The 12015-nt window shown below is 51.4% G+C and overlaps 4 protein-coding genes across 4 annotated transcripts; 3 read left to right on the forward strand and 1 right to left on the reverse strand.

Moving 5' to 3' along the window:
• Positions 1-114: 114 nt before the first annotated feature.
• Positions 115-2486, forward strand: TRIREDRAFT_119980 (uncharacterized protein; the record flags this gene model as incomplete). The annotated part of the gene is made up of 3 exons (XM_006961433.1): positions 115-786; positions 889-904; positions 976-2486. 3 exons carry the CDS (start codon positions 115-117, stop codon positions 1932-1934), a joined length of 1647 nt encoding a protein of 548 aa, XP_006961495.1. The 3' UTR covers positions 1935-2486.
• Positions 2487-3140: 654 nt separating this feature from the next.
• On the forward strand, positions 3141-3904 carry TRIREDRAFT_53981 (uncharacterized protein; the record flags this gene model as incomplete). The annotated part of the gene is made up of 3 exons (XM_006961434.1): positions 3141-3375; positions 3471-3652; positions 3689-3904. The coding sequence occupies 3 exons, from the start codon at positions 3141-3143 to the stop codon at positions 3902-3904; spliced, it is 633 nt and encodes a 210-aa protein (XP_006961496.1).
• A 4862-nt stretch (positions 3905-8766) lies between these two features.
• TRIREDRAFT_103393 (uncharacterized protein) lies at positions 8767-9292 on the forward strand (the record flags this gene model as incomplete). The annotated part of the gene is made up of 2 exons (XM_006961435.1): positions 8767-8957; positions 9049-9292. 2 exons carry the CDS (start codon positions 8767-8769, stop codon positions 9290-9292), a joined length of 435 nt encoding a protein of 144 aa, XP_006961497.1.
• A 127-nt stretch (positions 9293-9419) lies between these two features.
• On the reverse strand, positions 9420-11797 carry TRIREDRAFT_103394 (uncharacterized protein; the record flags this gene model as incomplete). Its single annotated transcript, XM_006961870.1, has 7 exons — positions 9420-9443; positions 9503-9549; positions 9773-10588; positions 10640-10867; positions 10923-11121; positions 11191-11557; positions 11616-11797. 7 exons carry the CDS (start codon positions 11795-11797, stop codon positions 9420-9422), a joined length of 1863 nt encoding a protein of 620 aa, XP_006961932.1.
• Between the last annotated feature and the right edge of the window lie 218 nt (positions 11798-12015).

Here is a 12015-nt window from a genome sequence, read left to right on the forward strand (position 1 = left end):
GATTTCATGATAGCCAGGCCTTCAATTCACGGTCAAAGCGAACCCCCTTATTACCAAGAGAATCGTTCTTACACAAAAGATTTTATCTCATCACCATTTTCTATACAACACAAAATGTCTCGCAACATTCGGCAAAAGTACCCCGCGGCGGCGGCCAAAGCCCAGAAGCGTCGGCGAGACTCGGACACATCATCATCTCTTGATCTCTCCGACGAGGAGGGCTACTCAGCCGTCGAAGACATCAGTGACTCCGAGGACAACGACGAGGAGGATGTAATCGCGGTCGAGGAGGAAATGATACTCACAGAGGGCCTCCCCAAACCCCCTGATGCTCCTCGACCGCTGTCGGATGATGACGCCGAAGAAGAAGAAGACGCTGGCAATGACGAAGACGAAGACGACGACGAGGACGACGATGTCGAAGACGAGGTCGAGGACGAAGACGACGGCGATGCTGATAATGCCAGCTGGGCCGGCATTGTCTCAGAAGTTGACGATGAACACGACTTCTACCACGATCCCAACGCCTTCGCCTCAGACCCCGTCGTAGAGCGCCATGTTCGCTTCGACGTGCCGGACAGCGACTCTGACTCCACCGAAACGGAAGACGACCACGCCGACCTGTTTCCCGACATTTTCGTCTCGCAGAATGCTCTCGATCCTGCTTTTCGCAAAGAGATTGAGCATGACCCGGATGAATCCTCCGGCTCCAACTCCTTCTGGGATTACCATGGCCATTACGAAGAAGAAGAGGGAGAGGACTCGGACTCGGATGCCGAGGAAGTGGTACGACAACTTTCCGACGACGACAATGTCTCTGTGATGCCCGTTGCTGGGCCTGCCACTGCGGTTGAAACTTTTACCCCAACCTTTGAGGAGCCTCTGGAGCTTGATGGTTACGAGTGTGAGTCATATGATTACTCGACGTGGCACCTAGCTGGCGTTTGTGCTTCCATGCTAACACCGATGGCTCAGCTGATGGCGACACGACTGATGAAGAAGACATACCCGAGCCCATCATCCGCAAGAGAAGTCGGCGCCAGTCTAATGCAATGAGCGACGACGAGGTATCTGGTTCGGAGGCAGACTCGCCCGTCAAGCCAGAGCGTGGCCAGCCTCGCGTGGGCCGCTTCAACCTTGATCGGTCGGACAAGAAGCCCATCGCCGTCCTCAACCCGCTGACGCGCAAGATGATGATCTTCACGCCCACTCGACGGCGGCAGCTCGACCTGTCCCCGGAGCAGTTCAACCTCCCCTGGGCGATCGAGGAGCATTCGACTCCGCTGCTCAGCAACTCGGCCAATATGATGCTCAGCGCCATGTTCTCTTCCAACACCTTTGGTGATTTTATCAATGCCCAAGCCATGGGTCCTGCGGAGGCCTTCTTCCCCTTCCCAGCCGAGGCCAACGCCGACGATAGCTCCACCGCCCCTAGCATGGAGGAGGAAGAGGAGGAGGACGATGAAGAAAAGCTCAACATCAACGACTTCATCACCTTTGGCGAGGCCGACGATGATGAGTCGTCTGGCGACGAAGCAAACGGCAACAAGTGGCGCGCATCACCCAACCGCCCGACCACCGCCTCGAGCGACATGGGAGAAGTCCTGTCGCATCTCAACTCGAACACTGTTGGCGCCTTCCGCCGCAATCAAATCAACCAGCAGCTGATTCTGAGCAACCAAGCGACCCAAGACTCTCTGGCCTTCAGCGGGCCATACAACTACACTGCCCTTCGGGGCTTGAAGTCGGATCGTTTCGACACGGCAGCCATTCCCTTGACCCCGGCCCGGCGGCATAAGAAGCAGCTGAGCGACATGGCCCGCGGCCCTCTCGACCCGTTGTCCGCAAAGCGCAAGGCCACGAGCGAGGCCAGCGGAAGCAGCCACAAGAAGCATCGAAGCATCTCTTCCGACGTCAACGCCCTAGGGCTTTGAATCGCCTGACACAGCAAGGCAACCCAAATACGAGCGAGGACGGTGCACAGATGTGCCCCTGGCCCCATACGTGACGCATTATTTCTTTACAACATCTGCATATGCATCTCCTTTCCTTTATATCTTAAGCACTTCAGCCAAGACCACGGGGGTTTCCTTTCCAGCGTTTCCGGCACCTGTCGTTCTCTCCACCTGGTAGACGGCGCAAACAGGAATTTGGCCTTTGGAAGCAAAGCTATGCCGTTCTCGGGATCCTCGACACCGTTACAGGAGAAATCTCAATGGGATTAAAAGCATTAGAGGTTGACATTTCTTCAAAAAGTTTTGCTCTTGGTGACACTCGAGGGCGGTGCATGGCATGGCCCCGGGTGTCTATAAAAGCCTGTCTCCTGCTATGCCCGCAACTTAATGACCTAATGTCTAGCAACGACGGCTGATGTCGGAAGACGAGCCCGTTGCCTCACTTGCACGACAAATCATCGCACCGCATGTATGATGAGATGATTTTGCATTTTATCTGTACCGTCTCTTTTTTTTCTCCTCATTCATTCCGTGTGCTGCTATCAAATAGTTCCTTAAGTGCGTATGTACTGTACGATTGAATTCAAGATGTTGTTGATAAAGCCGTTTCTCGTCTTCAAGTTTGGAGCTCTGTGTGTCTCTCGCTTACCCTTGTCCATGTATGTAATGGCAGAAACGCTGCCGATGAAGACAAAAAAGGCACGGAAATCTGATTGAAGCAGAGGAATTGCCACCCTGGACAAGCAGCAAGGGGTTGAGCCAGATCTCATGCGGAACGAAGCGATCCAACAGGGGGCTGTCGAGCGAATGAAGCTCCGTCGGCCAGCCGAAAAAAGTAGCAAAAAAAGAACAGCCTAGTCCGATCTAGCCAGGACTCGAACCTGGAACCTTTGCCACCGGAAAGCAACGCGCTGCCATTGCGCCACTAGACCACCTGATGCTAGGAGGAGATTTTATTCACCCATATATCCTAACCAGCTAGCTCTCAAGCTGGGTAGAACTGCTCTGCTCGTCCATGAATAATCGATTGGTTGCCGAATTTGCCATTCCGGCCTCGGCTTATCGTTTTCGTCATCTACCTTACCTACTACCACCTGCAATCTCCAGAGGCATTCGCCGATTGAATTGTTTGCAATCTTCACATACATTGCTAGCGAATCTTTGCTGCTTGACCATATATGCAACATGTCGTTCTCTGTTAGAACTGCATTACGGCCTGCGACGGCCGCGCCTTTCCGGTGCCTGGTGGCTGCATCTCGGGCACGATGCGCCTTCAGCACTTCTTCCCTCCAGAGAAGCGACAATGCCGGTTCGACCGCTGGTGAGCTCGGCGTCGGCGAGCTGCAGGGCGCAACGTTCAGGATTGAGCCTCTGAGGAGAGTCGGCGAGGACGATGCGACGAAGCGGGCAAGACTTCTCTGTATGTAGTAGCTCTCTTTCCCCCAACTGTTAACGGTTCATAAATACCGGACACATACAGGGACACAAAAAAAGGCTGACTCGTTTACTCTTTAGATCAATCCCGAAAGCGTGGCACCCTCGAATCAGACCTCCTGCTGTCGACTTTCGCAGCACAGCATCTGCCCACTATGACGACCGCAGAGCTGGACCAGTACGACCTCTTCCTGGACGAGAACGACTGGGACATTTACTACTGGGCGACGCAGCGGGAGCCCAACTCGAGCACGAACCCTTCCGTGACGATGAGCCCCGCGAGCGCGTCGTCGGGCGAGGAGTTTGCTGCGCGGCGGGAGGACGAGGCGCTGCCCAAGGATCCGCCCAAGGGCGAGTGGGCGCAGACGGTGGGCAACTTTAAGCCTGCGTACAGGCCGGTGCCGCAGAGGTGGAGGGATAGCGAGATCCTGGAGAGGTTGAGGGAGCATGTGAGGAGGAGGAGTGTTGGGGGCGAGGGGACGGGGATGGGGTTCATGCCGCCTTTGGAGGGGTGATGGGGTATGATGAGGGATGGGGGTGTATTGATATTGTACAACATGGGATTAATGGTTGTTGGTTGATGAGAACGAAACACGGGACGGGGTGTACTCTGTGGCGGGTTGTGAGGTAGGTCGTGTCGCTGGCCATCTCCTGATGGACTTGGACGATTGCTGGAGAAAGTCATCAGCCTTTGAGTTTCCAAGTCCTGAGCTCTTGAAAAATAAGCGAGAATTCTCTACTTTTGCCTGGCGAAGCACGCTTTTGACCATGTCGATGCTTTTACAACTTTTGCTCGAGGTCCGATGGATCGGCTGCTGCACACTTCACATGACAGCTACTACTTACTACTACTACTATTACTACCACTGGGTAGTACCCACGTGTAAAGCATGTGCCGGGAGACATCCGATGATGTGTCGGCAGTGCCCCCCTGAGCACTGCTCCGCAAAGAGAGGCAGCCGCTGCAACGGGGATTCTCATGTTTGTGTCATCTGGTTGTGGGTTGCAAGACACGTCAACTGCATGCTTTGACTCGAAGAAGTATAGGGATTCGTTGGTGATTGAAGCAACTGGTTGCTGATGTGATGAGTGGTCGCCAAGAACGATAGAATGCAGCCACGGAGGAGTGTCAGTCAGTCGCGGGCTGTTATGACCTGTTGTTTTGCTGGCTTTGGGTTCCGGGAACGGAGTAGGTCGGTTATTTTCACGGTTCAGCATTTGGGCGAGGATAGAGTTAATGGATAAGTGTCGTGGATATGATGTGGCATGGTGGAGGTCAGATGACGAGAAAGCATGAACGGTGGGTATGGATCTACTACGTATATGATCGTGCTCGATGACGGTAGGCCAATCTAACTATCAGAGTTGGAGCCCGACGTCCCCTGAGTCTACGCTCACCAGCTTTGAGATATTTGTAGTAAATGAAAGGTTTCGAGCATCTATACTGCATGTGTACAGGCACTCTGCATGGACGGGATTGATGTCGAGGCTGCTTTTCTCCTGCAGACAATGTCACCCAACATGCCTATGCATGCATCAATTCGCCCAATCTCAGCGTATCGATCCAGATGTGCTCTGAACGGGATGTTTGATTCGTTCCTTGCTTTTTCTTCGTGCTGATCTGGTGTGCTGCGTGGCGGTTCCTGTCGATGGCCGACTGGCTACCCTGTATGAATGAGTGATGCAAGTAGGTAGGCTTTAAGGGGCATGGTAGGCTCTATAGGCTGGACACATTCATTGAACTTCAAAGAACGACTATCGATAGGGTGATAGGTACATGTGGAAGTTCTTAAGGAACGAGAGTAGCATATGTGAGGGACACTTTCCGACGCTGGTATGAAAAGCAACTGGAGTATCCCGAGACCTCTGAGCTGATGGGCACGGACATTGCGAATTAACCGCCCTTGAGCATATCCCATAATATCACACTCGCGAAGTAAGACATGTGGGAGCCGTGGCAGTAGCAATGGGGGACGTCCTTTGGCTCTGTGCATTAACGAACTGCGCTGTCCATCACAGGCGACATGGGATGGGCTGTCGATGCAATCCAGCGGCCTATCGTGTTGCACTAGTTGAGCGGTTGGACTCAAATCAGCACCTCGGATCTGCTTATTGATGAATATGAGGAGGTAGATCAGGCATTTGTGAAACTGATGGGGCTGATTACCGGTTTGCAGCTCGTCTGGGGTTGAATTTGACGCCGGGTACATCAGAAACGAAGATTCTGAGAAGAGCTCGAGAGAAAAGGCTTCGAAACGCGGGGGAATGGCAAGGAGTGAGCGTGCTGGGAAGAGGTGCGGCTTCGAAAGAGCTTGAGCAGATAGGGTATGGGGAGCTGGGGGAGATGCATCGTGCTGCCATGATGCACTTGACAAGCTCGACTGGCAGACAGATCATGGTACTTTCCAGCCTGGTGCATCCTGCATCTGGGATCCAACTTCTGCTGAGCCTCTGACCTCGCCGTTGCTTCTTGAAGTACATGTGCAAAGTACGGGAACACCTATATCTTCGACACTGTTCAGAGAGAGTACTTCCTCCGTAAGCAGATCCAGTTCGTCTCTTGGTAATCCGTCATGTCATCAACTGCTGTTCCGCCTCTCACAGAGAAGGTGGAGAGAAGCGGACCCCGTCATTCGCGTGGCTCCCCTTATTCCCCGCGAAAGGCCTGATTCGGGACGTCGGGATCTTGGGAGACTAATACCGTAGTACATGATAATAAGTATATGTCTACCACGCAAAGCGGCATTGAGCGCAGAAAGGGGGCTTATGTAGATACGTCTAGAGACAATGAATAGCTCTGACGGTAGGGATCAAGCCAAGGGTGTCTCTTACAGTCCTCATCATGCCGCTCTCAGAGTCCTTGATAACAACGTGTCCTACCTTGTTGCATATAGGAGAAAGCATTCTTCTGGAAGGCTATTGTCCTGTTGGCATTTCCAGCAGCAATTGTCCGCTTGGCGAGCGCGAGTTGATGCAGAGACTATAGACCGTCCCCGTACGGCCTAAGAGAATAGGCAAGGATGGATGGCAAAATGCTGACATCTGAGCAAGGGAAATGCCAGGGAAAAAGCAACATTCGTTGAAGCTGCTTACTTTACATTACAGCAGGTGGCAAAGAGTTGCCAGCATGGGGCCCCCATCTGTATCATTTGAGGAGTACTAGGATGCTATGGGAGGGTGTCGTGGGACCTGTGTGAAGCCTGTCATCGCGGTCCTGCTTCCATTCTTTCAGTCACCCTGCCACAACGACAATAAACACCCAGCACCTCCGGGAAGAATCCTATATCTGTGTTCCAAAGACAATGACTAGACCATAAGAATGGTATAATGATAGGCTACAATTTAGTTATGAATGTTTGAACGCCGGAGCTATATCTTGTATCACCAAAATGACCAATGATGTGCACCAATGTGATGTTGGTTGAGACTTCTGCACGAATCACACATCATTTCCTCACGCGGTCGCCCATCCATGTCCAAATCATTAACCTTACTGCTTTGAGTCTCAGCCCTCCAGGGAGTTCTCTGCATTAGTCGTACCCACCACCCGTACCGTTGGCGAGCCGAGAGAAGACGTGGGGATGGCTGAAGCCTTACATATGTACATACAATGTAATCCCGGCACGAAACCAGGTAGGGTCATCGTGTCGGTTTAGCGGCGGGATTGCGGTTGTCGAGAAAGGGGGTTAAATCTAGGATGTGCCTTGCTTTTGACCAAGGAAGAGTTGAATTTAGCCCACTCAATTCCAGAAGCTCCAGGATTCATCCTCTCGTTGACCCCCATTGATCTTGTTTCCACTTGCCGGTATACTCGGCAGAGTCAGCAGAGGCTGGCTAGGATACTACCAACCACATACTAACTTACGGCAATAGTAGTTCTTCGCAAGACTTTCCAATCTAGCAGTGCTGATGTCAGAAAGCTCCAATCGCCCCTTTTCTGAGTCTCGCCAAAACGGAATTCGTTGCCAGCTCGGGACCATTCCGCGATGTTGACTTTACACATCTAGATGGTTGGTGGGGCTTCCTAGATCCTACATCATCACATCCCAGAGAGGTAGTGCGCAGAAGCCCAATGTAGAAGGTTGGTATTATTCCCTGATCCCAACCCGAGGGGTTGACGTGGTTATACGCTGCCAGCCTCTATTATCAAGCATGACCTAACTTTGTTTCTAATTCCGTCTGACGCGAACTCGAGTTCCTCGCTGGCTTCCTAGACGCTATGTGTACTTTTATAGGTCATTTGGTGTGCATGCCAAGAGCAAGGGAGAGGGCATGTAAGATTCACCGTTGCTCACGATGCGACTGAATACGGCAGTGATATTCACAAGGATGCGACGAGGTACTCGTTCATCGGAACATGTTTCTCCGTTCAGCCTATATGTATATCTATGTATCGTTCTTGCGGCGTATAATTCGGTGTACAGGGGTCCAGGATCGCGATTAATAACCAAGGGACGAGCCGGGGTCAAGTCTTACTCGAAGGGGAAACCCAACGGTCAGCCATCCCGCATTTTCCCCACGATCTCAGTGGCTTATTACCTACTGTACCGATCTAAAGTAGTTACGAGTCTGTGCCATGACGTCGCGTGAGTCTTTCTTTAACATCGAGTTCACTGTCGAGAGGTGAGTTTGGGTGGGGGGCTTCTATCGTCCTTTCACAGGCTCGACGATAAAGGCAACAGAGGCGACGTTCCCTAACGGCAAAGACTATGCTACAGACTCAAAACCTTTTCAAGGAAGAAAGATTAGTCTGGTCGGGTTTTGCATGCATTGCTGAGGCTCTGTAGGTTACATTACTCTGACGGGGTATAGTCAGAGCTCTGTTTCGCAAAGAACTTCGGGGACCATCGGCTAGAAGGACCTCATACCTGCGAGCAGAGGCTTCTAGTTACCACGACCTCAGGGGTGGCGGGACAAAGTGTGTGTCGTTGCCTTTGAGGGGAGGAAGTGATCGGCGTCCAGCTTCGACGGAGCTGTCAGGGGTCCCCAGGTAGCAGTTCGGGTCGTCGGAACGGCATCTCTGGGCACGGCCCAAACAGGTGGTCAGCCCTAGACCTCTTTTTCATGAGTTGTGAGTCCTGAATGGCGATGGTGACTATTCTCTACCCTTGATTAACTACGCTGAAATAAGTGGGCAGCGAGTGGTGGACATGGATACTGGAGGCTCCGGCAAGGAAGCGTTCCTTGGCAACATATCCAAGAACAACAAGACGGTGTGAGCTGTCTCTTCTGGTGAAGAAGAATCATGAAGAGACAGTCTTCGACGTATATAAACCCCCCTTTGTCGACCTCCTGCTGTTCTCATCCATCCTCCATCATACAGCCAGCAAGCCAGTCTTCCCTTCCCTCAAACAAAGACACTGCCGCTTAGTCCAAGATGTTCTTCACTCGTGCCATTGTCACCGCTGTCCTGGCTGGCGCCGCCGCCGCTTCCCCTGCCGTCCTCCAGGCCCGCGACCAGAAGCTCACCATGAGCTACTGCCAAGGTTGCATTCCCATTGGTGTGGGCGGCGTATCTTGCGTCTCAAACTTCTACATCCACTGGGGTGACAACAACCTCGGCTCTTGGTAAGAAAAACACACGACGAGGGGGGAGTTCTGCCTCTAAGCCCCTCAACCTTCCAAAGTCCAAGCCCTCTTGCTGACCTATGTATCACAGCAACGACTCGTCGTTCCTCTTCGATGACGGCTCGTGCTCGACCTCTGGTGCGACTATTCCCACCCCGTCTGGTGACGGCACCTGGTCGACGACCAACTGTGGTGCCGCCACAGACCAGGTCCTGGGCACCATCAGCGCCGGCGGCAACACTTACACCTGCTACCGCGCCAACGACCAGAACTTTTCGAACTTCTGTGGCGAGACGTATGCTTGCTCCGTCTACGCCTCCTGCTATGGCCCGTAGAAGACGAGTGGTTTAGACAGAAAATGACTCGCGACTGGGTTGCATTTATTACCTATGGACGGCCGGGTTTATGGGGACGCTGTCGTTGGTAGGGGAGGCCTATAGTATGTCTGGCTGAGGGAAAGATTCAGAGAGTGTTCGGCGTGGTACGCTGCATGGGGACAGAAGATCTGAGTTAGATTTGCGAAGCACTGCTGATGAATATCTTACCTCTTTCATACTGTCCATCGCATAAGCCCAGTATCTCAGAATCCATCCTGTAATGTAAACATGGCTGATCTAGATGAGATTGATGTAAAAACAAATTGGAATAAATCTCATTCAGCACTCGTGGATATATAGTAGTTGTATCTATGGGAAAATATCGAGATTTAAGGCCTTACTTGTGCCGACTTCTACTTCGAGAACGATCCAGGCGAGCTGCTGTAGTGGAATGTAACTGAACTCTTAAGTTCGAGTCAGAAAACCTCGTTGAAAAACCGTCCATATCTTCAGGCATGTTGACGACCTCTTTCCTTCTGAATTCCTCATAGAGATGGTATGATCGAGTTGGATACGTGATCAAAACCTTCACCACAACCTGTACCCCCTCTTGGAACAGAAGATTGTTGATTTCCTTGATCACTTGTTTGGTTTCATCGCGTAATTGAACAGTCTCATAATAGTTGGTGCCATCAATGAATATGAAAATGGGAGTGGTTGAGGGAAGCGTAGCTATAAGATGTCGCAAAAGCTGCATCTGTTGCGGCAGACCCCAGCCTGGACTGGTTGCCTTTAACGTGTCCAAGAAGTCATGGTCGAAACAGGTGATGTTGGAAGTCTCCCACTGTGCCACAAGCTGTATCAGAAGGCTTTTCAGCAGGCCGCTTGTTCTTCGATCTTTGGGGCCACTTGTTCCCACTTCAGGCATCTCCAGGCCGCAAAAGTGACTGAGAAGGATGACGGAGCCGATTGAGCTTAAGCTCTGGATCAGCATGGCACAGAAAAAGGACATAGGCGTAATGCGATCTAAAGAGCCAAAGCCGTTGACAAGGAGTTTGCGTGGCCTTGTTGATTTAAACCAACGACCAATGCTTTCATTCGCCATGAGCCACTCAACACGCTTTTGCTCTTCTGCATCCATGGCGAGTCCGTTGCGCAGAATCCTCTCCAAGGCATTCTTATGAGCGCTCTGAACCGTCACCGCGTCGGGATCCAATAGGAGCAACAATTCGCTTCGTGATATCGTCTCATCAGGCTCTTCTTGTAACCTTTGCTTTGCATGGTCGTTTCGATACTGCTTCAGTTCCAGATACCCTTTGCTATATGTCAGTCTCGCTTCACTGAATCGTCATGGGATCGACGCACATTTAGCTTGCTGGCACAGCCCACGCATGAATGTCGCCAAAATTCTCCTGATCCAAGCCGTGTCTTGGCGAATCTTGCCAACGCCGTCAGAAACGGTTCGGAGTCTCTTGCTGTTACACAATCTGACAATACCCTCCACATGCGCTGAGGATTGCCCCAATTCGATGATCTTCTCTTTGATCTTGCAGTTGTATCTACTCTGTTGAAGAAGAGGCTTTAGCCATTCGACTATTTGCTAGATGTCAGTAGGAAGTCAAGACTTCTCAGGTCAAACGAAGCTTACATGTATGGTCTTTTGTCAACCAATACAAGATGCTCTGAATGGCCGAAAGTATGTCACAAAACAGTCTGTAAGATGCAACCTGAAGCTGAGCGTCATCTTTATAGAGCTCTAGGTATTGACCGGTAATTTCGACTTTCTCAGGAAGTCGGTCAATGAGCTCGAAGGCTTCTTCGCGGAACTTCTTGGAAGCTGTGCACGCCTTGAAACAAGATGAGAGAGTCAGCAGAAGGAGGCATATACCTGATGACGAGGGAGCATCTGAACATACCCTGAGGATGAACTTGATACCCCCACAGATAACAGAAGAGAAGTCAAAACTTGGAATAAAGTCGAGAAATGGCTCGACTACTTCGGACTTGTCTGCCGCTTTCCTGAACCATTTGTGCGCGACTTTCAAGCCGGTCGGGCTCTTATATGCTTCTTCCGCTTCACGCAAGGCCTCAAAGACTTCATCCCAGCTATGTGTACCTGATATATTGGAGCGCACCTGCGCAATCAGATCGCTTTTGCTTTTGAAAAGAACCCCATGTGGCTTGTGGCCGCGAGATGTCTCGATACGATCGTGCTCTTGATCCCAAGCCAGGAGGATGTTGACAAACTCATCCTTGCTCTTCTTCGCTTCGTTATTGCTCAGTCTTTCCACAATTAGATATTTGGCTCCTGTGGTAGCTGTAGCATTCCACGATTACTTACTCGACAGCATCTTCTGAGCTAATATCAGTTTGACCATCTGCCATGTCAACTGCAGCAGAGTCATCTTCGAGCAGAGGTAATACATCTGAGAAGACTTTTTGCAGTAGCTCAGTATCTGTGTCGATAGATCCAAGGTCGGGAGGGTTTCCATAACCAAGTGGAACGATTGACTGGCGGGTCATCTTGAGAAACGAATTGGGGCAGACGTATCGCGATGTTCACTATAAGACTACCACAGAAGGCGGCCCAATGATGGATGTCAAGAGTATAAGAGTATATCGCAACTTACCAGTAAGAGAAAAATGGTTCAGTAGGCTAATGCATTTGTCATCCCCGTAGAGGGGATGTTCACACGTCTACGCTGTGAACAGTTGTGGCGTTCAGCATTTACACCCAGCCT

Source organism: Trichoderma reesei (genome assembly GCF_000167675.1).
Source record: "Trichoderma reesei QM6a unplaced genomic scaffold TRIREscaffold_1, whole genome shotgun sequence".
Classification (NCBI taxonomy): Eukaryota; Fungi; Ascomycota; class Sordariomycetes; order Hypocreales; family Hypocreaceae; genus Trichoderma; species Trichoderma reesei.